The following is a 27,072-nucleotide window of genomic DNA, read 5'->3' as shown; positions in this document are numbered from 1 at the left end:
ATATCTAAATTTTGCATAGGCTCTCTCAAACACAAGCCCAGGTACAACCGTCTGACCAGTATTTGTTATGGAGTTGCAGAGAAAATGCGTTACCCCCCCATCTGTGTGCAATATAATTCAGCATAACTTCAGCCCATCAAAGAACTGACCACGGGCATGTTATTGAAGTGATAATAACTGAAAGGCATTTTTGCTAATCACATTATGTTTCCAACAGTGTATTGTTTGTTAGGCTTGCGTGAAACAACACAGCATTTTTTCACCTGCGTAAGGAAACTAACTTTTTCTAAATAGGTTGGATTGTCCCTGCTAGTGCCAATGTATCGATCACCAGTTGTGGTCTTTCTAAAAGTAGAGCCACTCTAAGCCATAAAAGGTCATGTGCATGAAACTGATAATTTTGCTCTCAAAAGATAAGTAAGCCTAAATGATCGACTCGCTAGTTTATTTTGTAAGCAGCCGCTTACCTGTTTTCTATTCGATGTGATTCATACAGTTCATATGATTCTGACCTACTTACTGTTTCCATATTACTGTAGTCGTGTTTGTGCTGACAACAAAGATATGAAACACTTTGGAAAGTATTGTCTTTCCATCCATTACAATGCATCTAACTACAAATGTATCCAACTACTAAACAGAAGTATAAAAATTACTCCTAAAGCATTTATGGAAACTGATTACTGTTAAAACATTCCAGGTTTAGATCATGAATGTTTTAGGATAAAGAAGTCTATTGACTCCAATTACTTTGGAACAGGATCAATTTTACCACATTTTCAATGAATGTAATATCGCATCACCATCCTTTGTCACAGGGGTTTTCAACCTTTTCTGACATGCACGTTTGGGCTGGTGGTCAAATGAATGGAGGTGTCAGATGATCCATGCTAGAACAGAGATCGAGGAGAGGAAGAGGAGGTGGTCAAAGGAATGGCAGACGACAAGTACTCCTTCAGAGAGGTGGCCTTGTTTCTTGTCTTACAGGTGGGGTGGGGGGTTGTCGTCCTGGTAGAGGACAGTGTCTTTCACTGCAGTTCAGGATTTTTGTACCTATAATTTTGTTGCTATGATTACAGTTTTTTTTTTTTTTACAATTGCTAAAAATGCATTTTTTCAAAACTCTTCATACAACTCTGCACCAACTTATCAGTTCATTTCATTCACAAAATGGATCGAAACTACCAAACCACTGCAAACATGTCTCAAAGGAAAAGCACCAGCACGATAATTTTTTGTGTCAATCATAGAGCAATAAAAATACTTACAACCAGTGGCATTACAGTCGATGCACTATTTTCTATTAGTGATTTTAAAATTGGACTGTAGAAATGTATCGTTTTTGGTGGTTCAGCCTGATTTTTTGTAAAAGCTTGTTTCCAATGTAAAAAAAACAAGCCTACGTATGTTATAATTATATATATTTTTACAGTATTCTGATTTTTTCAATGATTCCACTCTCTTCAACTGTTTCCACTGTTCCCTCTTTAGAACCACAGAAAGAACATATTGAAACATGTATCAAGTATTTTTTCATGCTATAGTAAAGTATTGTAAAAACAACTAAACAGTGAATCTAAGGTATCTTTTGTGTTGGTGATCTCAACAAATGTTCATTTAGTATTTTGAATTTGAACCAATGAGTTGGCGCAAAATTTCTTCAAAGATATGAATGCACAATGCATGTTTTGAAAAGGCAAACTGTGTTACAAATGCTTACCATTTTGAGTCTTGTGTCCAAGGTTTTGAAAATTGAGCACAAGCTGGTGAGATTAGGGTCAAAGTGATTGTAAAATAAACTAGTATACAAGATGGTATTATGGTGATTATGGTACTTTTTTACGATCTTCTCAACCTGTTGCTGTCTCAGGATAGCTGCAACGAGAGGGAGTTTTGGACAGAGGTAGGGGGGAAACACAATGCAGAATGCTCATTTCTGGTGATATTGTCCTCAAATTTAAAAGGGGACTTGTCCAGTGTTGTGACTTGGCTCCATTGTGTTTCTAAGCACACAAGCCACAGCTACAATAAACTTTATCCAGTCAAAAACGGAAAATCTTTACAGTGCAGAAAATAAACTTGCACTTTCACTGTGTTTGAGCTTCTGTAACTTTGTTTTAGAAATAACTGACTCTTGGAAAACAAGCCCCAAAGGGTTCCCTTTCAGAAGTCACCAGGATTATGCATATAGTCAGAAGGGTTCAAGAATAGTAACCATTTTATTCTGGGTATGTCATTTTTAAGCTTGCGTCAAGAAAAGGCGATATTTCAGGGGTTAAAGAAATACCACACATCATGATGCTGTGAATGCAGTACTTGGACGTGAACATTTGGGCAAACACTGTTGCAAGGTTTATAATCTATATCTTCCAGTCATCGGAACATTGAAGTGGTTTTAAGACGAGAAGCACTTGGTGCATTCTGAAACGAGGAAGTGGGCTCTTGCATTTTGACTGTTTTGTTCGAATGACTCTGCCAGGCGGGGAATACAATGCAGTACTTCAATTGATCATCTCCACACAAGGATCACCGCGCTGGAATCGGCGTCTTCGGTCGCAGATATGGGACAGGCATTCAGGTATTCAGGTGTTCGACACAAGGTTACTAGAGGGCGTAGGCGAAAAAGCCATATGCAGTTGAAATTCTTGGCTTACACAAACGGGCCATTTAATTGGCTATTGAATCGCTTTATTTATTTTATGTTGTTGCTATACGGTTAAAGTTATGATTAGATTAACTAACGCTGTCCTTTTCGCTTCTGGGGATATTTTCGCTGCTGTAGTTATCAATGTCAAAGGCACTTGACTGCAGTCTACAAATAATAATGAATAGAGGCTAATACTGTTTATTAAAAAGAGTCAGAAACGCACGCACAAATGTAGAAAAAATGAAAACGGCAACCATCGCTTTCATTAAATGACCGCATTTCCAATCAATTTCAAACGCATAGTTGAACAAAATACTTCGAACTTCGTCCGTAGCGAATTACTTTTTTTTTCTTCAATCTAATGAAAACTAGGTACTTCCCTCAGTGACGTCTGGAAGACACGCAACAAGGTCAGCTCAGCCAATCGCAGCACATATTTCGTCGCAGGCATATTTTATGTATTGTATTTTATTAAAATAATGTATTTTATTTTTAAGTCAAATCTGTATTTATGTTACTGAGCTAGGTAGTTAACTTAACCCGTCGCGGTCAGTGTTCTAGTTCAGCAAGCTACTGCATTCCAGGCTTCACTGAGGGAAAGGTAAGTACCTTGGGCTGTACAGTTCCAAACTCTCACGTGGTCTCTTGAAGAGGGAATGTCACGGAAGGTTGGGTCATGAATGGTTTTGAACTAAGGGATGAGTAAAATATTCCTTATTTCAAACCTACACAGATCGACTGCGTTGAACTGTGTCTATTGAACATTTCCTTAATTTCGGCATATTCTTACGCTGGGAATTTGCTCTTCTCAACCAGGCTCTGTTTAACCCTATGAAATAATCAGTCATCCAGTCGGGCGGGAACAGCCACACTTGAGGATGGCAACGGTAAGCTTTGAGATGCTTCTTAAAACTACAGTCAGAATGGGTTTTCTGGGAGTCCACGTTGACATGGATTCTCTTATTTCTCTAGATGTATAGTCATTTAAATGAATACCAGTCCTCACTGTCCAACTGATGCGGCGTGCTATGATATTAGAAAACATATCATAAACAGTTCCACTGCTTGTATAATTTGTAAGAAAGGAAACTTTGTTTTAGTACTGCACTTTATTGTGACAGGCAGGACCCCTTGCAATGCAATGCAGTGCAATGCAATGACCTACATAGTATTTAGAGGAAGTGTGCAGGCTACATTATAGCACTAGATGAATTGCCAAGATAAGAAACTCTGACATGCAGAGCACTATGGGGGGTCTTCATTAAAGCAAAGTGAAATCTTTAGCCACATCTCTACTTCTCTGAGGTTTTGGCAATTGTTCTTTGCATTGCGAGATGAATCAAAGCACCTGAAAAATGAATGGCATTTCAGTAAAAAAAAAACTTTTCAATCTTTATTGTCAAGTTTAAGAACACATTTAGGAACGTGTTCAGTTGTGGATCTGAACAAACTTGCCTTTATTAATTAAAAATTGCAATGTTTTTTTGTTGTTGTTTGTTCTGTTATAATGCAAGAAAAAAGAAGCATAAAGCTTGATTCAAATTTGTATATCTTATTTCAATTACAAGGATTACAAGCTTATTTTCACGTGGGAATTAAACACAGACGTTTCGCCCTGCCGCTTCATCTGTGTGCGTATAAAATGACTGCAAACCGACCTAGTTTTTATACCCTTGTTTTGTTTTGTTATAGAAATGTTGGGCACCTGGCACTCAATGTATTGCCAAGAATGACCACAGCAAGCCCAAAGCTGATGAGCTGGCCTACCGGAAAGGAGACATTCTCACCATTGTGGAGATTGGGATGGTATGATATTGGACAGCCATCTTATTTCTTTGAGGTTTCATTAAGTCTTCCTTGAAGCACAATGTGAAGTTTGAAAGGGAAGCTTTTACGCAAGGTTTAATGTGGGAACGCTAGAGCCGTGGATGTACCATGGGTTCATATTGAAAGAGAAACCTGGTGCTGTTTCTTCAGGACAAGGGCGTTTACAAGGCCACGCACAACAAGACCGGGGTGCAGGGCCTGATCTCCGCTTGCAACGTCCGAGAGCGAGAGGCCATTCGCATTGACCCGAGCCTCAGTCTCATGCCGTGAGTAGAGTCACACACGCACACACACACCCCCCCAAACACGAATTCAACTTTTGCTCACCCTCAGAATTGTTTTCATTATGCCGGCTACTTCTGCTTCTTAGTCACCTGGTGTTTTTGAGGCCTGTGTAAAAATACACTCGACTGAAGTACACTGTTCTTAAGCTGCGTGGCTTTCTCATAACCTCTCATCGATAGTCGCATGTATGTGTTACCAGTCCTTTTTTCTTAATCTTAACTCTGCCTATATATACAGTATGTATGTAAAAAATAATAGTAAAGTAAAGTGAATGCTAGTTTTGTGAGAAACATTAATGTTAAGCATTGAGAACCACCAGTGTCACGTAAGCCATGAGCAAGTTGTAGTTTCTCTTATTGGTCAGTATTTTGGCTACAGCTGTTCTTAATTGGGGGTGACATTGGCTCTGACGGTAAGAGCAGTCTTCTGGCAGTCGGAGGGTTGCCGGTTCAAATTCGCCCGTGGCGTGTCAAAGTGTCTCTGAGCAAGACACCCAACCTCCTCACGAGCTGGTCGGCACCTTGCATGGCTGCCAATCGCCGTTGGTGTGTGAGTACGTGTGTGTGAATGGGTGAATAAGAAGCATCAACTGTACAGCGCTTTGGATGAAGGCCGCTATATAAATGCCGACCATTTACAATTGAATTGGTTGTTCGTATCCGTGACAGCTGGTTTCATGGGAAAATCTCGGGGCCAGAGGCGGTGAACCAGCTGAGGCCAATGGAGGACGGGCTGTTCCTGGTGCGTGAGTCCATCAGGCATCCGGGCGACTACGTGCTCTGCGTCAGCTTCGCCCAGGAGGTTATCCACTACCGCGTCATCTACCGCAACAACAAGCTGACCATCGACAACAAGCAGTTCTTCTACAACCTCATTGACATGATCGAGGTGAGACTGCTGATTTAGAGCTCGCAGTTTCCAGCTCAAGCTATGTTTTGACACGGCTGGTAGCTGGCTGACCAGTTCTGACCAGCTCCATACTCAACAAGGTTTGACTAGCTCAAGCTATGTGTTGAAAGGGTTTGTGGCTGGTCATTTCAAGCTGGTCGTAGCTGGATTTTACACAAGGGAGTCTGAGGCCTGACTAGAAGTACTTTGTTGTGGTTCAGAATTGCAAAGTGTTGGCAAGTAAAGAAAAATATTTTGAGGTTTAAAAGACCTAAAACAGTAGACCCCACACTGTCTACTGTTCCAAAGATAAAAGTTAACACCACAAAGAGCTATATTCTCTTCATCAGACCAAAGAACATTTGTAATACCCACATTTCCATGGCACTAGTTCATCTGATGCAAGAAGTGTCACTCCTAATAGAGGTTTGACTTCTGAGGTTGAGAATTGACACATTTCTATTTACTGTTGAAAGGAAGTGTGGTAGATTTCTGTGTTTTTTTGCGTACATCTTCTAGAAATCTTGACAAATTTCAAAATGCAATTGTTGCAAGAGAGTTGTTCTTCCTCATTTTGCACTTCAAAGGAAAGGTCTTCGTATTGCCGTCATACTAGGTGGACCCCGCAAGCTCAAAATATATATATTTTCCAGATCTGACCTTGGCTTCCTGATTTTCTAGAGAATTGAATGATGCAAATGGATGTGTTAGATGGTGTGAGTGTTTATAACATGACGGTGCCTCATGACATTAAACACGAAGGCTTCCCTATCTGAGACGCACAGGCTTGCTGCCCATAACAAGTAGGCTGCCTTATCCTGCCTGACTCATTTCCTTGCCCAGTTCATGTGATAAGCGTGTGTGGGAAACTGAGCTGCTCTCCCACTCTCTGTGGGCCAGATCAAGGTCAGATAGAAACCCAAATATAATAGCAGTGGGCTAAGCCACATAGAATATTGAACACATTTTAATTAGCCGACAGATGTGCCTGTGTGCTACAGCAAACAATTACAGAATGAAGGGTGCTCAACATCTGTGGTGAAATACCGAGACAAAAAAGACTCGAAGAGAGACTTTCAAAGTTGAGTAATTAAAGGACCATGAGTTGGAGCACATTTAAAGAAAAAAGAACACCCTGGTGTAAAATCCAGCTGTGACCAGTTTGAAGTACCAGCTACCAGCTGTTTCAAAACATAGCTTGAGCTGGTCGCAACCAAGTTGAGTATGGAGCTGGTCTAACTGGTCAACCAGCTCCGAGCTGTTTCAAAACCTAACTTGAGCTGTTTTTTTCAGCAGAGTAGAAAACAGGCTTGTTTTTAGACAAAGCAAAGGGAAACTTGTGTACACACGTCACCTAATGTCTTTCTTAGAGGTGGCTTTTAAGTGTGCTCCAACCATTCCTTGAATTAGTAGTCCACTCTGGAAGTCTTTCTTGGAACCTTTTTCTGCCTTCAGTAACATTACACATAACCCATAACCCCCCACTCCACCCCTACCACCAATTATATCATCACCCTCAAACCGGCTCATTAACGATATTCATTTGGATCATACTAGTCTGCGTCACAGTATTCAAACCAGGGAATGTTGTGAAACACAAAGTTATGTTTCTCCATTGCTTTCCAGTTCTACACAAAGAACCAGGGAGCCATCGCTACGACACTGCAGAAGCCCAAGCAGAAAGTGGGCGCTAAGTCGGCTGAGGCGGAGCTGGCGAAGGGTAAGTCTGGAGTTCACGTGTCTGGCTTCGGTCTTCTCAGCTCCTCCTAGAGCAGCGGTCCTCACTCCTGGTCCTAGAGAGCCGCAGGGTGTGCCGGCTTTCGTTGTTACTCGGCAATTAACGGATCAATTGATTGGCCTGATTTCTTGGGTTTGAATCGGTTGTTGATGTTAAGGAGAACCAAAGAGAACCGAGGAGAACCAAGCACGCCCTGAGGCTCTCCGGGACCACTGTTCTCAAGCTTTGCTTCATTGGCCTTGTTTGTTTGGTGGTTCATGGTGACTCTTGTTTGTGTGTTTCAGCCGGATGGCTCCTGGACATGCAGAAGCTGACCTTGGGAGAGAGCATCGGAGAAGGCGAGTTCGGAGGTGAGTCTGGGGTGTCAGTTTTTGAAACAAGCTCGTCTATTTAAAAAAAACGTGTATTTTCTACATGAACCGCCTCTTCCTCTCCAAATTGTTACTTTGCTATAACCTTTGGTTCGGTATGGCCTGAATCTGAAGATGAAATGTTAAAAGGCAGAAATAATATTGTGTGGTAATCAGGACATTGAAGCAATTTATGTTACAGTATGAGAGCAGATACAATGCCACAGTGAACAGCAAGTTCAAATTTACAATTGTCCATTTTAATCATGGCTTAACAACAACAACAACAACAAACACAATTTGACAATAATGCAACACAGTTGGTTGACTGCTGAGTGCTTACTCTACTCAGTCCCTTGAGTTAACAAAACGTAACATTAAGTCGTTTAATACAGTACATGCAGATACTGTGGGAAACAGTCATCCCATATAGCATTATACCCCCCCCCCCCCCGAGTAGCACTAGAGAAGTGCAGTTACACAATAAATCGGGAAGTTCTGTGGGTCTGAATCATATGTCATAACCCATAGCCTTAAGAATCGCCTGTATCAATATCAAGTCGAGTGAGTTGTAGAGAGGAACAACGGGTGAGATTTTTGACATCCTGCCCTTTGCCTACAGCGGTGTATGAGGGAGTGTACATGGGACAGACGGTGGCCGTCAAGAACATCAAGTGTGATGTCACAGCCCAGGCCTTCTTGGAGGAGACCACAGTCATGACGTAAGAGGCCCTGGGGCTTGGGGTCTGTTGGCTGTAAATGTGATCTCTGGTTCCCAGGGACTAGGCTGTCCTGGGGTCTTCACTTCACCAAATGTCTCTCCATGTTTACGTATGTCTGGCCCTCTCTTCCCACCTCACCTCCTCCCAGGAAACTTCAGCACCCAAACTTGGTGCGGTTGCTCGGGGTGATCCTGGACAACGGGCTGTGCATCGTCACAGAGCTCATGGCGAAGGTGGGCTTGATTGAACCGTGAAGCCGTCACCACGGCAACTGTGTTCTGACTCAGACACTCCGTATAAACTCTATTCCTGTCAATCAGGAGGTGCCGATGTTTGTTAGCAGTCAGGCTTCATCCTATAGCGTGATTAGTGGAAGATTATGGAATAACACTCAAGTCCTTATCTGTTTTCACATTCCCTCATTTGCCCTGATAAATCTGGGGTGTATTTCACAAAGCGGAATTACTGAGTTAACTGTGCTGAGTAAAACACGTGACTTTGTGCTTCGGTCCATGTTCCAGGTTTGGGAGGGTTTTTGGGTTTTACTCGGTGCAGTTGTCCAGCTAACTCGGTAATCCTGCTTTGTGAAACTGGGCCCAGGACAGCCCCAGTGCCAGTCCCGTGGGCCGAGGCACGGCTGGCCGTGGCGTGTCCCAGGGAGGGAGAGTTTCATCAGCAGGATATCTTCGGCCTCATCTTTAATGCGATTCCTCTGAGTAATCACGCACTGGCCCTCTGCCTGCACCAGGCCCACCAGCCGTGCAGTCCTCTACTGCTGCAGGAAATGCTGCAGATTAGCTGCCAGATTATCTGTGGTAGTTCGCACCTTCTCACACTTAATGATTGATGTTGCAGTGGTAGAAGGGTCCTATCATAGAGAATCATATATTCCAAATTAGGGTTATAAAAATCCCAGTCATTCATTATTGATATTCATTCATCTTGATAATGCATAGGTAGCATACATCCTGAGACTGTTCTGACCATTGTGCTGTGTGCGTGTGCGTGTGCGGCTTTGCTTCGCAGGGGAACCTGGTGAACTTCCTCCGTACGAAAGGACGCTCCGTGATTGGCCCGACACAGCTGCTCCGCTTTGCTCTGTGAGTCACATCACACCCCTTTTATTTTTTTTACATTTTACATGTAGGGACAATGCCAAGAGACATAGCATCATTACTGGCAGTTTTTACACTAGGTTCATGTAGCTGATGTTCTGTATACAGAGATTATCGCTATTGCTAGTTTCCAACTCCCGTCCCTAGTTAGGCTTTTTTATGAAAAGAAAAGAAAAATATTAAAATACATACACACATCACATTGTTCCAAAAAAAAAAAAAAGGATACGTGTGTTATATATTACAAATAAAAGGTAGTAGAAAAGTATTGAAGTATTCCTCACGCTGTTCCCCCTGTGGGGCTCAGCTCTGCCCGGTGCTGTGTGTGAGCGTTATTGCAGATGATGCAGTAAAGCAGGGGAGGGGCTCTCCGGAGAGCAGTATATACACAGTCAAGATGGAAGGCAGCAATATGTAATAAGATACTTCGACTGGATTTAGATTCTGCCTTCTCATTACATTTACAAGACAATGCAGGACTACTGTTCATAAATGAGACGGCAAGATGAATGGCAAATGCATGCAATGCAGGGTTTTTTTTATTGTCCTTCAGCTAGTGTCGCTTTTAGAGCAGGTATAACTCAAGAACTTTTGCTATGATGAAATCTGTAGGGAGACTTCCAGCATAGGCGGCACGGATGGTGCAGTGGGTAGCACTGCCGCCTCACAGCAAGGAGGTCCTGGGTTCGAATCCCCGTCGGCCGGGGCCTCTCTGTGCGGGGTTTGCATGTTCTCCCCGTGTTTGCGTGGGTTTTCTCCGGGTACTCCGGTTTCCTCCCACAGTCCAAAGACATGCAGGTTAGGCTGATTGGAGAGTCTAAATTGCCCGTAGGTATGAGTGTGTGAGTGAATGGTGTGTGTGCCCTGCGATGGCCTGGCGACCTGTCCAGGGTGTATTCCTGCCTTTCGCCCAATGTATGCTGGGATAGGCTCCAGCCCCCCTGCGACCCTGTTCAGGATAAGCGGGTTCAGATAATGGATGGATGGATGGATGGACTTCCAGCATCCTACATAGTCCTAAAACTGAATTGATATTGAACAGTGCGCGTCATCCGAGTGCAGAGAAACGGACTACGTTCTGCGTGTGTTGGGGTCCTCAGAGACGTCTGTGCAGGGATGGAGTACCTGGAGTCCAAGAGGCTGGTGCACAGGGACCTGGCCGCCCGGAACGTGCTGCTGTCCAGCGACTGCGTGGCGAAGATCAGCGACTTCGGGCTGGCCAAACGGGACACCCAGACGGCCGACAACGCCAAGCTGCCCATCAAGTGGACGGCCCCCGAGGCGCTGAGGAAAGGGGTGAGAGGCTCATTTCGCTCTCCGAAGGGCAACGTTTTCATATCGTAAATGACGCTGGGTGTTGAAGATGGGGCGGCTTGTAGCGTAGTGGTTAAGGTATATGACTGGACCCGCAAAGTCGGTGGTTCGATCCCACAATAAGCCACAATAAGATCCGCACAGCTGTTGGGCCCTTGACCCTGAATTGCTCCAGGGGAGGATTGTCTCCTGCTTAGTCTAATCAACTGTAAGTCGCTTTGGATAAAAACGTCAGCCAAATGACATGTAATGTGTTTTGTTGTCTGTCAGAAATTCTCCACCCGCTCAGACGTCTGGAGCTACGGGGTCCTCTTATGGGAGACGTTCTCCTACGGCAGACAGCCCTACCCAAAGATGGTGAGCTCCCACTGCGAGAGACTGCTTAGCCACACTGCTATGTTGCCCGGTGTAGCCCACAATAAGATCCGCACAGCCGTTGGGCCCTTGAGCAAGGCCCTTAATTCTGCATTGCTCCAGGGGAGGATCGTCTCCTGCTGAGTCTAATCAACTGTACGTCGCTCTGGATAAGAGCGTCAGCCAAATGCCAATAATGTAATGTAATGTAACCGTGACATGGCAAAGGCTCCACACCATTGGCACAGTGGCCTGCATTCAGGAGTGGGCTGGATGTGTTTGTAATTGTGCCTTACGAGTAAATGCATGCATTACACTTATTCTCCACAACCTCAGTTTAGCTCCTTCTTTTTAGCACAACTTCCCCCAAAAGAAAAAAAAAAGAAAATACGGAAATTACGCAAATTCTAAATGTTTGTAGAAAATGTATGATTCATTTCACTGTCTCTATTAGAATTGCAGTAGGCCCTGCAGTAATGGTGTGGATTTTGAGGCAGATCAGTCATCTGCAGTGTTGTTCTAGTACTGTGTCCTGCGTTAGTCCTCCACATTACCCGAGCTCTGTAGCTGGACCAGTGCGTATCTCGCTTTCCTCCTAATCCAGTATTATAGATGATTGTTTCTTATCCCACAAACTGAGTGACCTATAGCCCAGTGAATGCGAGGTCTGCGTGCAGTTCACCTGAAGAACATCCCCCCCTGCCCTCCATATGTCTGATGACCGTGTAATCATCTTAGGTCTCAGTCCACGGTGGCGATGTGTCCTACCCCCAGCGTATGGCCCACACAGGCTAAAGTAAAGACCAGCTGTTGAGAGCCGCGGTGGCGCAACAGGCTAAGACGCAGCAGACTTGCGGTTGCAGTTCGCTGCAGTTGCACACTGGGGACCGGGGTTCGATTCTCGGTCCGGCCAAAAGCCAAGTCACGTGGAGCAGCAATAATTGGCTCGCAGCTCCAGAGGGAGGGACTTGGCAGGGTTAGTTTCGCAGCACGAATCAAGCACCTTGGGCACCTCGGAATCATGGTTACAGCTTGGGAGGCGAGACGGCATGAAGAAGGCGTGTCACTCTCCCGTTGGCCGCCGAGGGACGGGGTGTGGGCGGTGTATCTAGTACTAGCTCTAATTGAATCAGATGGGGTCCAATTGGCTACCAAATTCGGAGAAAAAGGGGAAAAAATCGGATAAATTATAAAAAATAAAATAAAAAAAAAGACCAGCTGAAACGGAAGTCAGTGCTGCACGAGCTTCCTCATTACAGCGTATACGCGAGTGAAACGAATCTTTCCAGGGCGAAGCAGGGGAGTCTGACTGACGTTAAATGAAGACGGGTGACGTCAAATGAGGGGGGTGGAAAAATTGTTCAAAAATAGTTTTCCAGGAAGTGGATTGAAAAAAATCTTTGGTGGTGTGAAAATACACAAATATTAGAATGCTGTTAATGTCAACATCAAACTTTATTTAGCACAAGTGCATAAAGCCGGACCAGTGTTTTCATAAACATGGACATGTCATTTTTACACCTATTTTATACACAGTTACTCCTCCTACAACTCCTCCTCAAACCTCATTCTGGCAAATCACCCACACTGTTCTTATCTTAACTCCTCCCAAAGCTCCTCCCACAACATCATTGTGGCAAGTCGCCAAAGGTCCTTATGCTCTGCCAACTCTGTACAAAGTTCAGGGCGCTCTGCCAACTACTAACAAAGTTCAGGATGCCCCACTTCCTCACTTCACCCCGCCCTTGGCAGAGTGGAAAACTACAAGACCTCATAAAGTTCTGGATGCCCCCCTCTAACACACACGTCATCCATACACGTCACTCTGTATCTTTCCACATATGGGTCACTTTTCTGTCACGAGCTTATGAGCAGTAAATCAATGAAAATATACCGACATACTAAACATTTGATTAATATTCTCTTCTAATTCTCTTCTAATATTCTGCTTAGTCTAATCAACTGTACGACGCTCTGGATAAGAGCGTCTGCCAAATGCCAATAATGTAATGTAATAGAAATTCACCTTTACCAGCTGTGAGAGGACAAAGTTCCTAAATTCTCCCTCCTGGTGGGTTTTGGGGAGCCAACATGTTGAATTCCTACTCAATTGTATTTCATTGTTCCTTACGTAATGTAATGAGAAAATGGGTTATGGGTGTACATGGTGTATATTCAGAGCTCAGGTGCACTGAGGGCGTTTCACCAGAAGGGGGCCATCATGGGCAGCTGTAACTTTGTTCCTCTCTAAATCCTTCCCCAGACGGGCCAACAGAGCAGAATGAGCTTGGTTTCCCCATTCCTCTTATTTACAAACGTGGCTCGTGTTCTGAGGACCAATAACTTTTTGACGAAGATTTACATGTGATCCCTTCTTGTGCCATTATTTTCTTTGCCAATATTTATTTATATGTGTATTGGATTTAACTAGCCTACTAAGAAACGTGCCCATATAAAAGTCTTGTTGAAAGATGTTAAATACTTTTAATCACCTGTGGGTGCTTTTGTACGAATATGATAAACATTGTGTGATGCTGCCAGCCAGTAAGACCATGCCCAAAATGAAATAGAAATTCTTGCAAACTAGTATCAAATTGATTTTATTTGTACCCGAAAATTACCCAGTAAAAACGCTGTTAGCCTGTCAAACGGGGGTAAGGCGGTGAGCTGTGTAGCGCAGTGGCAACCGTTTTTCCATCTTAAACGGGTGACAAATATGAACTTATATTAGCTTCGCAGTCTTAACCGTGCATACCACACAGGTATGTGGCACAGGAAAATCAAAGCCGAGGCGCTAAGCAGGTAATGGAGGCAGGGATAAACTAGGATTAGAGCTTGCGGGCCTCATTTCCATGGCAACAGCTCCTTATGATGGCATGGAGCCAGGATGGGTCAGAGTGGTGGTTGAGGATGGTGGGGGCGGAGGAGGATTATCTTACTTAAAGCTCCCTGTGACACACAGTCTCTCCGCCAATCTCCCTTACCTGTCCGTCTCCTTCCCCGCTGCCCTCCTTGTGGTTCATCGGGGTCATTCGAGTGTGAAACAGGCCCCTGAGATGAGCCCCCCCCCGTGATCTACGGATCAGGACGGGGGTGGCTTCACCAGGAATAACAGCGGATGGGATTTGGAGGAGAGGTTCCCCTTACCGTGTACTTACCCCGCTGCCCCGGAAAGACGGGTTTAAAGGGCCGTTGGGGAGACGGTGCGTCACGCTGTGCTCTGTTTCCGCTCGCAGACCCTGAAGGAGGTGAAGGAGATGGTGGAGCAGGGCTTTCGCATGGAGGCCCCGGAGGACTGCCCCCCCGCGGCCTACGCCCTCATGACCGCTTGCTGGGAGTACGAGCCCAGGAAGAGGCCGTCTTTCCGAAAACTGCGGGACAAGCTGAGGAGGGAGCTGCCCGACGGTGACTCTGGGACAGGCTCCTGAGACTGGCGAGGGCGGGGGGGGGGGGGGATTAACTGACGGTTCTCATCCCCCCGTATATCGACTGGACCTGCTGAAGGTGTCCTGGCGAACCCCTCTGAGATGCCTCCACGTGGGAAGAGTCTCGATTTTCCCGAAGGACATGTGACAACCCGTGCCATTCGCCTCGTTGTTTACCCAAATATTTATATATTTATGCGGTGTACAGAGAGGGATGGGGGGGTGTGTGAAATGGAGTGGGGACAGTGACCACCGGGGGCAGCACTGAGAACCGAAGAAGGTCAGATAGATCCATGCCAACTGCTCCAGCAATATGTATGCTCCAAAGTTCTCCAAAAGGCAACCACTGTACATACACGCTGTATTATAAATATCTATATTCCATACATTGACGAAAAGGCTATTGTAATTAAAGCATTTTTTAAATTTTTTTATTTCATGATGATGTGTCTGTCGGCAAGGTGACCGGAAGGTGATGGTGGGGTTGCTGGGGTGGTTGTGTGAGGAGAGGGGTAAGAACAAGGGAGAAGTGTCTGTGGTTTCTGTCTCAGAAGCTTTCGGAGGGCCTGGTTCTTAGGCAGACTGTCTTTCTGAGGAAATAAGTCCTTCTTGCTGTCCTGCTGCAGAGAGGGGGGAAAGACGGAGTGAGAGAATGTGAAAGAAAGATATGACGAGAGAGAGAGAGAGAAGGAGGGTGACCGAGAGATAAAAATGTTTATCCAGGATTAGTGTTCAGATAACCTGTGTCTGCTTGTCTCATAGCATAATTGTCCAGCAATATGTCCTAGGATGGAAGGCTTAAAGGTACAATAGGTAAGATTTGTTTTAAAACATTGTTGCAAGACCATTGTTAATCCCTTCCTATCATTGAAAAAAGGCTGGTTTCAACGTCAGCCCATTCACAGAGAAGGGGGAGGGATAAACAGTGTTGTGATTTGAGGGTGTTTGTTGCTGCAATTCCTCTCTTGACCATTTGGAGTCCGAAAGGACCTATTGTACCTTCAATATCTGTATTACTTTGGCCTACTGTTGGTCACTCACTGTCGGGTACTGCAGCTCCTGTGTCTTGTGTGCAAATGCTATCGGTGTTTACGGTATCATGACATTCAGCGTCAATGACTTGTGCTCATTCATTGCCAGCATTTAACAGTATATTTATACTATGTTGTTGTAGTGTTGTGGTTCATTGTTACCATTCAAGCGCTGTATTGTTTCCATGGTGATTTAGAGGAAATCCATGCATAAAGCTTTTTATTAACTTTGTTCATTAAATAGAAATTCAGAAGGAGGAGAAACTATATAATTAGAATCTAGATTAGGTCAGTGCTATTTTCAACTAGGGAACAGATTTTCCCAACTCCAAAATAGTGCTGATTAACTCAACCCAGATTACTGCGCGGGAGAAGTTTTGTTCCATCCCAAATCAGAGGTGCCAGTGGCTTAAAAGCTTTCTAAACCTGTACCTCTACATAGTGATAACCCTTAAAAAAACACACTCGCCTGCCAAACCCCATCTAAGGCCTATTAAGCACTAGATGTGTCCTACCAGATCATTTCCTTTTGTTGCTTACAGAGGGAATTGCATTTGGTGCCGTTTGATAAAGTACATGCTCAGTTAAACCTGTGGGACTCTCGCACATCCAGGGATGCCCGGTTTAAATAGATTGTGTAAAGTAATTCAATTGAATAGTAATTAGATTGTGTGGAGCAATTACAGCTAACCCTCCACAATGGTCTCAGCCAACCCTCCGGCATAAGCATAACAACACAAACATTCTCAAAAATACTATCCTATGGGACCCCTCTTCACTCAGTGGCTCAGATCTGGTTGTGGTATTGTCATGTAGTGCAGACTATGATTCTGTGAATTGTGCTACCATTATACTCTTGAGCAAGATGCACACTAGTTGATGCAGAATTGATGAAAACAGCACTGGTACTCATCAAGTTGACACTAGCCATAATGCTATTAATACTGCACTAGCATTAGCCTACTGAGACCCAGGAGGAAAAAAAGGAGAAAAAAGCTCAAGTAAAATACATTTCTTTTCTTGACAGAATGCAAGTGTCTTGGATGAAAAAAAACGTGTTTCAGTGAAAATATTTTCAAACATATATTTCGTTTAATTTGAATTGAATGTCCCTTATGTTAAGAGATAAATACTGTATCGAGCTCAGGGAAGCCAACATTTAATGTCCTTGTTTTAGAACCCAGGGTCTCGGGCGGCTAATGAGAATAATGCAGAACCGAACGAAACGAGCACTCGTAAAAAAAAAAAAAAAAAACCCAGCTGAAATGGATTGAGTTAACGTGGATAATTAACCGCGTTAATTAAAAGCTATGCAGACCACCGCGCTGCCGCGCGCGGGCTAAGTGGATAAGCGAATGTAATGTGGAAGGGGAAGGATGACGGACCCCAGGCCAGGCGAGGACACGGGCCTGCCCCGCAGAGGCGGAGGGCAGACGGGGCCTCCGAACGGACAGGCCTTACAGCCGAGGGCCCGGGGCCCAGTGGCATTACGCTCGTTACGGGTGTCTAATTAAACAAGCGCAGTTATCTGATTTATACAATAATCCAGGCTTATACACTTAAAACGTTGGACTGCTCTTTTGACACTTCCTATAATCTTCTCTTGGGCCTTTCATGTTCTGGTCTGTCACGCTGAGCACAGTTTTTGGATTAGCCACTGAATGGGGAAAAAAAATACGTTAAAATAATAATTCAAATCCTGGGCGTCACAGGATCATCAGCTGCTCCTCTCGGTCCTGTTCCAAAAAAGATTCTCAGAAAGGTATAACCTGGTATTGGAGGCCTTTTAGGTTTGAGCAGAAGCAAACTGCTTGCTACTTATTTTAATATTTTTTCTTCCAAGTTCAGCTGACTGAGTTGTGATAGAAGGGGATATGGAAAGAACAATGTTCTGTAATGTAGAAACTGCAAAAAGCAAGCACGTTATCACCAAAAAAAGCTCTGGAACTTTATAATTAGGCATTCTCAATCCTCAGTTATAAAGCCATTTACAAGCACTCTGTTTTAGACTAAGCTTTTATGTGTGAGCTTTGAGCTCATCAAACACTGAACCCTGGAATATAAGCTTCATAAAGCTCCTTTACTTACCCTTGTCCTATATTGTGGGGCAAGGGTTAAAGGTCAGTAATCAATCATTGTCCTGTATTGTAGGACACATCCAGATAAAATTGCTATTCGGATCAACTGGAACTCTTAGTTTTGGTGTCTACTTCCACCAGTTATGGAAGTACTCATGAATATTACAGGCACATACTGGCAGCCAGCCAGTAACATCATGTGACCTGTCGGTGAGAGTAGCTAGGCTTTGAAAAAGGAGATATGTCCCAGGCAATGGTAACCTCTGACTGTTTGTATAACATCTGACTGCATTAGTGGGGATTAGGGCCACTACAGAAACCAGCCCTCTCGGCCATAGGCCTGACCTTACAATTAGGTCTGGCACCTTTCTCTCTTTCAGTTATGAACTCATTTTAGTACTATATGTATCTAGAGGGTCTTACTGGGACCTCAGTCATACTTGAACTGGTAATGCTGTTTAGAAGTCAACAGATGGGAAATCCAAGATCTGTTTTCAAGGTCCTTTCTCCTGTGAATGGTGCTATGAGGTGCTATGAGTTGCAGTGTCACGTGGCCATGAATTTGATCATTTGGAGCCGTAAGCCCTGGCTCCAATCAAAGTTCAGCATTGGTGTTTTTGCTGTCTCATTTAAAGCAAACACAAAGTCATAGCAGTGCTGTGTAGATACTGCTGTAACTGACTGCTGAGTGAATGCTGAAAACTGAAAACAATAATTCCCAATGTTCATAACATTACAAAATATATATACTGTATATGTATTTGAAGTTGCATGCAGATTCACGAAGAAGGAGAGATTAAGTAGTAATTTTGTTCTTCGCGCATTTCTTATTTTGGCTTTCCTAATCTCCCACGTGTGCCCTGTTATCTTGTGTCATGAAGCAGAGCACCCAACTACATTTGGTTGAAAAGTTAAAAAAAAAGTCTAGCCTACTAGGATGTAGTCAAGTTGTATCCAAGTAAAACCTGAGCTAAATTGTGGTTAACCTAGCCTGTTTGCCGAAATGTTTCTCAACCTAGATTTCCATCCCTCTATATGTCCAGATACTGGCTTTTGCTCAATGGGATATCTTGAACTGTCCATGAGGAGAGGTGTAAAAATGGAAGAGCTAGCTTTGTATGATTTTGGTGAACAGTTTCTCGCCAACCTTCCATCACACAAATTATCAGACAAAAGATCTAGCAGCATCTGCTCAGCTACAGAGCCTACCAATTACCATGGAAAGGAAACTCGGATAACAATGTGCTTTCATGAAAAAATCCCTCTGCGGATTGAATGAATAATTATTAGATAGATGTTCGTTCATGGTAAATCCCCAGAAAGTTTAACTTCAAAAAATCTAAATCTTGTGTTATTTTCCTTCTTTTCTCTTCACGTGCGAATGTAGCTCTCCTCCACACCTGAAGAGAGCTCCTGTGGCTTAGTCTGCCTGTCAGCTGCTGGGGGAGGAAACTGACGGCACGAAATGGAGGCGAGGGTCAGGAGAGGTCAGGGCTCCTCAGGAAAGGGCTTGGTCAAATCTCAGGGCCGAAGTGCAGGGGGGGGGGGGGGGGGGGACTGACAGGTGTAGCGGGTAATCGGCAGATTAACTGACACAGTATGTCAATGCTTCCAACGGCCCTCTACGTCTTTAATGACGTTAAGAGTGTCAGATTAAGTGATGAGGCAGTAATTGCGTGCACACTTGTTCATGAGAGGGAGGATGGTTCCAGTGGACATATATTCCTGCAGTATGTCTTCTGTTTGCTGTCTGAGGGGGGAGGAGAATTAGGAAACTCCCATGGACCCTCACTCTATTCATTCCAGTCATGGCTTAGTCATATTTCTTCCCCCTAAACAGGTTATTCTAACTCAGGGCTGTTGTACTGAAATTGTTTTAATGCAATTAGAGACTGTCGACAGAAAATCAAAATGTCACTTAACTTAATACAAACATATCCTCTGGAAATTGGTTTATACCATAGATACATTACCTCTATGTAACAAGTATCGTACTGCATGTCTTTGAGGTGATTGCTGCTATATTTTTAAGATGCTGCCACTTTTTAAAAAATCTACCTTTCCCAAAACCCAATCTTTCAATACCAAATGAATGACTATGTGTTATTAGATCCCAATGAATTGCCAATAGGGACCATACAGTATGTACTCTTTAAGACCTGATTTAACACTGAATATTATGTTTTGTTTAATTGTTTTGTGCATACACAGCTTCCTGAACGAGGGCACCACAGTGGCATTATTACAAATCGGCCAATAAGAGGCAAAATGTAATCATTAACAGAACATATGCAGAGGTATTCTGGAAAGAGCAAGTTGGATTCCTCGGGACTAATCCAGATGCATTATTGCTGTCACTCATTTTAGTTTGGTGGGTTTATGCTTGTGATGATGTGCACTTGGCTTTTTCACGTACATGTTCTGTGTCTTGTTCTGTGTCCTGAGCATCTTAGAAACAGGCCTTCATCCTTGTGTAAGCCCTAATGCACATTTCTCTGTGTACTGTACCCATTATACTCAAATTAGACCCTACTCAAACAAAGCCCCTTGCTTAAGTCATGGTCTTTAGGTAGGGTCAGGGCCATATAATTCTGTGTAACAGGATAAGTGCTTACTTACCCGGCTGAGACAAAAGTGCCCTCATTCTATTAATTCCAGTCAAGGCTTCATCCTATTTCTTCCTGCTAAACAAATTATTCCCAGGTGGGAACTCAGGGCTGTTGTACTGAAAATTTTAAATGCAATTAGAGGCAGTCGACAGAAAATCAAAATGTCACTTAACTTAAGACAGACATATCCTCTGGAAATTGGTTTATTCCATAGGTACGTTACCTCTGTGTAACTAGTTTCGCACTGCGTGTCTTTGAGGTGATCGCTGCTATGTTTAAAGCTGCTGCCACTTTTTTTTTTAAATATCATTTGTAAATGTAGGCCTATATTAAATAAATGTAATAAATAAATAAATAAGCGTTAAAAGTTGTTGTGTTCTCCGCCGACAAAGCTGCTTATTTTTGTTTAAAATGATTTCGTTTCTCCAATTATTGAAACCTATCTAAAGGACGGTTAGAACGGAAAGTACTGAGCATGTGAATTTGCAATAATCCAAAGCATCAGAATGCACGTAAGGAACTGTACCACCAGAGGGCGCAATGCAATGACGCATAGACGTGTTCCACTTCCTCAATAAATACAATTGGCGCGTACTTTACGAGCGATGTTCCTTAAATCGCTTAGCAACTGGCGTTGATACTTATATTAATAATTTTGTGAGTATGTCATCGTTTATGTTTTCTGTTCTTTAAATTCTCTACACTGTAGAGATGTGAAGCACACATGGTTATGTTATTGGCTTGCTTGGCACTGTATGTCCATCTTGGACCGTTATCAGTTTAGCTTTAGCCTTTGAATCACTTTATTTCACACCCACTTTATTTCACACCCTATTGTAGATAACTGCAATGCAGACTCTCTTACGCTGCATCTTAAGATCAGAGAAGTGTGTAATGTTTCTGAGTAACAGCAAAGAACAAAGTCTGTGGAACCCCAGGAGCAATGGAGACGCTATGCAATAGTTATGTTATAGATTAATTGATCATATTGATTACTTGATCTTGATCATAATGGACAAGGTCAGTTGAAAGATTACAGCTATGGCTAAAGTTAATTAATGCTGAAATATATGTCATGCATTAAGTTCATTTGTTCAAACCAGCTTTCCTCCGTTTACTATGAAACATGTCATGATTCATTAAGAATTTCAAGCCAATATTATTGGTGAAACACGTCTAGAACACACTAAATATTCGACAGCCTCAGCTCTCAGTAACATTCATAACCTTATCCAAACACCCTAAAACCGACTATGGAGCTTTTCCACTCCTCATAATTTAAAAGAAAATTCATTTTTGTACTCGCAAAAGTCTTGTCATAACGTATTGGGTGCCATCTGCTGAAATGGAATTTCATTAATTGGCTGTTTCTACAATTTTTGTCATTTTTTCTTTGGCATGAATGACATCCTTCTTGTATGATGCTATAATCTATAATATATTGTGTCAGTCTGGTGTCAGCCTTGCATTGTTGAACCCCAACTTTTCATAGAACTTGCAAAAGCTGAGTGTTCGATAGGCTGGTTTATTTGCTGCTTCGTTAGCAGATATTCTTTCCTGATCACCTTCTGTTTATGTAATCTAATGTGCAGTGCACCACTCATTAGCAATATAACATACGTGTAACCTGTTGACTCGGGGTCAAACTTGAGAGACATAAGAACGATACCCAACGCGTGCCAGAACTATTCTCAGAAAAATGAATTGTATAAAAACTGCACATCAGTAGCTTTTCAACTGTGCGACTCTGCTGTAGCCGGTCTCTAAGTAGGCCAGTGTCGGTGACGATAGCAGACTGAGGTGGCACAGTAACCTCTCACACGGAAACCACTCCGAGCCTAAACTCAGCCAGACGACTTGCCTCCAGCCTCGCAGTGTAAAGAGGAGTTAAAAGACAGTGTTGGGCCTTCAGGAGAGGGACCCGGCGGATCACATGTGCTGTCCCCCACCCCAGAGACCCTCCTCGACCCTCCTCGGCCCTCCTCGAACCCTCCCCCTCGCCCCAGTAAGCTGACACAGCGCCTTTAAGCGTGAGCAGCTTGGTCCCTAATAGGATCAAGGGGGCTTACGTTGTCATCTGATAAAACTAAGCAGCTTGATAACTGCACTGCACCTTCTTAACCAATTTGGACTCAATTAGGATAATGAGGAAACAAGCAAAGAGGTATAGTAAGCACCACATATTAACATGATAAAAATGATCGTTGCTCTCAGCCGTGACTCACTTAGTCCGCTGAGGAGGAATCACCATGTCATCTATGCTCTGCACTCTATGGTGCTGTACAATCGTGCAGGTTTTAATGAGAGTTAGGAGTGCGTGACTATACAACACTCTATGGTGCTGTACAATCTTGCAGGTTTTAATGAGAGTAAGGAGTGCGTGACTATACAACACTCTATGGTGCTGTACAAACTTGCAGGTTTTAATGCGAGTAAGCGTGCATGATTAACTATATTTACTGAAAGACTGTTACAGCAATGTGCATATACTCCACCCTCCTCTCACCTAACTTTCCTGGCCTTATTCACTGTACTCGTAATATGCTGTGCAATCGGTTTTAGTGAATATGGGTGTTTCACAGCAATCATTTCGGCAATGAAACTTCATTCAAATTCAGTATTTTTCCTGTGATTTTTGGTTTAATTCTTTCAGCCCATTTTTTATGAAAAAAGTATTTGATAAAGCAATACATTTTATAGTTCAATAAATAACACAATGTTGGTGTACTAACTAATAGTGCTGATTTTCAGATAAAAGTTAAAATGTTCATGTTCAGCTCGATTCCATTTTAGAATAACTGCAGTGTACAACTACGTACCGTCCAGGGCCTGCTCATTGCCCTGGGCACAGATTTACGTGTGACCGGCATCCTGAACAGTTCATGGTCACCTTGTGATGCTGCCAGAGGTGTCACCTCACAAAGACCATTAACAAATCACTTCCTTTTTGTGCCGGGATGGGACCTTGATCTCCAGTGACTGAGAGACACTTGTCGTTCTGTCTGGCTGAAGATAAAGGGTGGTATAAACGAGGGAGACTACTGTGAGGGCCTCCTGGTGTACTGTAATATCTGGGTTATGACTGACATGACTGAACTTTTGTTGAGGCAAGGACATTTGGAAAGAAAAAGGAATTCTCCACTGTACGTACAGTAAGCCAGATGGTCTGCTCTGAGCAGTCGGCTAAAGCCATGGCTTGAAGGTGGAACATCCGTGACCTCTACAGTGACTTCCTGCTGCACTTCTGACACACCTTTCAATGACCATCTGGATGGAATTCCCAGAAAAAAACCGTGTTGGTCACTTCGCCGGTGATGGAGCGAAAGTTCTTCGGCCTGGTGAAAGAGTCCATGCCACACTCGGGTTCACTTCATCGTCCGTCGCTCTGGATAAGAGCGTCTGCTAAATGCCTGTAATGTAATGGATCCATGAAGTCTCTTCCATTTTCTTGGGCGTATTGGTTTCTGAGAAAGGCTCATGAAGTGTTTCTAGAAGATCTTAGATCAGAGGTGTCCGATCTTATCCTAAAAGGGCCGGCGTGGGTGCAGGTTTTTGTTTTAACCCAGCATTAACACACCTGATTATACTAATGAACTAATCATGGTCTTGAATCAAGACCTTGATGAGTAGAATCAGCTGTCTTAGTCCTGTGCCCTTTCTGGATAAGATTGGACACCCCTGTCTTAGATGAACACACAAACCAGATGCTGCTGAACTACGAGGAGTTGCTGAGAGCTCTGCTCCTCAACCCAACTGTTCATGAAGGGCGTTGTGGACACTTTTGGTCCAGAGCTGGCTGCTGGCACAAACGCCCTATGCCAGTGGTCCTCACTCCTGGTCTTGGAGAGCCGCAGGGTGTGCTGGGGTCCTCATTCCTGGTCCTGAAGAGCCGCAAGGTGTGCTGGGGTCCTCACTCCTGGTCCTGGAGAGCCGCAGGGTGTGCTGGCTTTTGCTGTTACTCAGCACTTAATTGATCTGTTAAAGCTGTTAATTACACAGATAACTCACCTAACCTGGTTTCTTGGGTCCAAATTGGTTGCTGATATTAAGGCGAAACCAAAAACCTGCGGCTCTCCAGGACCAGGATTGAGGACCACTGCCCGATGCAGTCATTTAGGGGCAAAACCATCCCTACGCCACACAATTTTTTAATTTTTTATTTGTGGGAGCACTTTGTGGCCACCAAAACCTTTGACCGACTCTGTCACTCATTCAAATTAAAATGGTTTTGAAACAAAGGAAGGCGTTTTGTGCGGACTAGCAAAAGCCACACTACATTTACACCTCTGTGATTACGAACATTTAAAACACTTTCTCTTGTGGTGATGTTGTTTTGTGCCTGACATGAAGATAAAATTGTGACTAACTTGGTAATTGCTGCACTACTGTTTATGGTGTATAAATACCAGCACTATTTCAAAAGATTTACCCCTTTTCATTTGTATTTTGTTTTTCTCCCTAATTTGGGTTGCCCAGTCACAGCCCATGGCTGTGACATCCTTTCAGAACGCTGACCAGCCTGCCTGTCTTCAAGAGCCCACAGCTTTGTATTTAACTCCTTGTATTTTCCTAGTGCCAGCATGTTTTTTTTATTGAGGTGCATGTGGCTCTAAAGGCAAATACCAATGTCTCTGCAAAAGTCTCGAAGCACAGTATTAAGCAGTGTTAAATAGTATGCATGTCTATTTGACATTTGCTTGGAATGCTCATTGAAACATTTTCACTGTGCCACATCTTCAGCCTCTATGTATCTACCTTATATTCCTCTGTCTCAAAATCCTTTCTCTTCCCTCCATTCCACATGTTAATTCTAGTGACAGAGGATTACCTATCGCTCAACCGTTACACTTCTCATTAATCACTAATTAGGATGCTGGTGATTTACAGGGCCAATCAGGGCCTTGTCTTTGTTAGCACTCATCATGGCAGCTAAATCCCTGAAATGCAGATGTGAATGCTCAATGTTACACTTTGAGATTACACTTGGGCTTGAGGTTAAAGATACCGCGTGTGTGAGTATGAGCGCAGATGTAGGATTTAAGCATCAAATCCTCTCAAACCACTGACAGCCACGCACAGACGGACTATGAGACAGGAGATTTTTGTAAGGAACTATTGCTCTGCATTTTGCATACTGACAGAGTCATAGTACATATAGTACGATAACGAAAAATGCATTTTTCCTTTTTGTGAATATGTGTAGACATAATCATATGAACATCCCAAACACTTTTGTACTCCAATAAACCTTTAATCGGTGATATGCACACATGAAAAAAATATACAGTGTTTTAATCCTGTCTGGATATTCGCCACGTTTTTCATTATATGTCCTGAACTCAACCTCCAGGTATTTGTTAAGTAGCTGTGAATTATCATTCATATCAGTTCATATCATTTCAATCTTTTGCCAACTGTGAGGCAGCATATTTGCCCTTGCTTATAATGTCAGTGCTTGTTGTGCCTTGAAATGAAATGGCTGTAGCAAGTTGTGTGAGTCCTGGAAATTATGACAAACTGGTTGCTTGTGCTTTGGCTAAGCTATCGCCATTGAAGCCTGAGCATCTGCCAGGTAAATATATTGCAGCCAACTTCCTTTTTTTAGCCGGTCCTTCATATCAGACTTCCTTGCAGGAATCAACCGAGCTTCTTAAACTTATCTTTAGATTTCTGTGAGGTCAGAGGAAATCTCCAGAGAAGTCCTTAGCCTCATTAAAGGTAGGGTTGATCGCCGTGACACTCTGTTCTCTCTGCTCAGACCAGACTTTAACCCTTTCGAGAGGGGAGGTTTTCCGGAACTTTTTTCCGGAACTTATTTTTTTAAAATTCTATTCAAAGTCAGTGTTCTAGAACGCCATTGCTTTCGATTGCCGGTAGTTACCGGCATTAGAATGCCCATTTAAGCTCATTCTAGCCACACATTTGGGTTAATTTTGTCCATTTGGCTGTATGGGACACAGCATCTTAAAGTAGCTGATCTGTCTGAACTGTAGGGAGTGAGACGGAAGCCAGTGTCACTGTATTTCTGACAGTGAATGAAGCCAGTGTCACTGTATTTCTGACAGTGAATGAAGCCAGTGTTAGGACAGTTCTGAAGTATTCCCCCTGATGTCAGGGCAGGCACACTATAATCAAGCTGGCTTCATACTACTTAAATGAAACTCTTTAGACATTAGACCTAAATAGTATTGCATAAAGCAATCAATCTCATTTAATCCATCTAGCCATCTGGATGTGAATCTATGTTGCGAGTCCATTGTGCGTAACCTACACTTCCAGCAACTATTAGTCAAAGCCAATTTACAGAAGCAGGGTTAAAGCTGTAATGGCCTGTTAAATGGGCCCGAGATCATTCTTCTTGAATTGATTATGTCAGTAATTGTTTTGCTTTAGATCTTTAATTGTGAGGATTTGTAATCAATGACATATTTTTTTTAGCAAATCATTCTCATAGCTGTTGTGTTTGGTTGTGAAGATAAGTTGATACTTGACCAAGCAATCCTGTGGTCAATACCACTACAACTACTATAATAATAATAATAATAATCATCATCATTGTCATCATCGTCATCACCATCATCATATTGTTCCCACTGATGTTAATTCAACATGTTTTCAATCCGTTTGGAAGAATAAATATGTTTAATTTATGTTAAAAACTAAGTTCTTCTCTCAACATTAGGCTATTT

The 27,072-nt window shown here is 43.2% G+C and overlaps 1 protein-coding gene across 4 annotated transcripts; it reads left to right on the top strand.

The window, feature by feature from the left end:
* The first annotated feature begins 270 nt into the window (after positions 1 to 270).
* Positions 271 to 15,094, top strand: matk (megakaryocyte-associated tyrosine kinase). 4 transcript variants are annotated; one of them, XM_061237762.1, is made up of 14 exons: positions 271 to 963; positions 2,480 to 2,578; positions 3,464 to 3,534; positions 4,340 to 4,453; positions 4,625 to 4,740; positions 5,428 to 5,647; positions 7,274 to 7,367; positions 7,670 to 7,735; positions 8,358 to 8,457; positions 8,606 to 8,690; positions 9,484 to 9,557; positions 10,615 to 10,868; positions 11,157 to 11,243; positions 14,477 to 15,094. In XM_061237762.1, the coding sequence occupies exons 3-14, from the start codon at positions 3,526 to 3,528 to the stop codon at positions 14,647 to 14,649; spliced, it is 1,392 nt and encodes a 463-aa protein (XP_061093746.1). In that variant the 5' UTR covers positions 271 to 963; positions 2,480 to 2,578; positions 3,464 to 3,525; the 3' UTR covers positions 14,650 to 15,094. The 4 variants fall into 4 exon arrangements, with proteins under 4 accessions (XP_061093746.1, XP_061093748.1, XP_061093745.1 ...); XM_061237764.1 differs by lacking the exon at positions 271 to 963 and having other exon boundaries at positions 2,430 to 2,578; positions 10,673 to 10,868; XM_061237761.1 differs by lacking the exon at positions 271 to 963 and having other exon boundaries at positions 2,430 to 2,578.
* The last annotated feature ends 11,978 nt before the right edge of the window (positions 15,095 to 27,072 follow it).

Source organism: Conger conger, chromosome 4 (assembly GCF_963514075.1).
Source record: "Conger conger chromosome 4, fConCon1.1, whole genome shotgun sequence".
NCBI classification, from domain to species: domain Eukaryota; kingdom Metazoa; phylum Chordata; class Actinopteri; order Anguilliformes; family Congridae; genus Conger; species Conger conger.
This window is presented reverse-complemented; position numbering and strand designations above follow the sequence as displayed.

Bases quoted from the DNA above. Each gene is read 5' to 3' on its own strand.
- matk (XM_061237762.1), top strand. The intron at 4,741-5,427 runs GTGAGTAGAGTC...TATCCGTGACAG, and splicing joins CCGAGCCTCAGTCTCATGCC to CTGGTTTCATGGGAAAATCT. The intron at 10,869-11,156 runs GTGAGAGGCTCA...GTTGTCTGTCAG, and splicing joins CCGAGGCGCTGAGGAAAGGG to AAATTCTCCACCCGCTCAGA.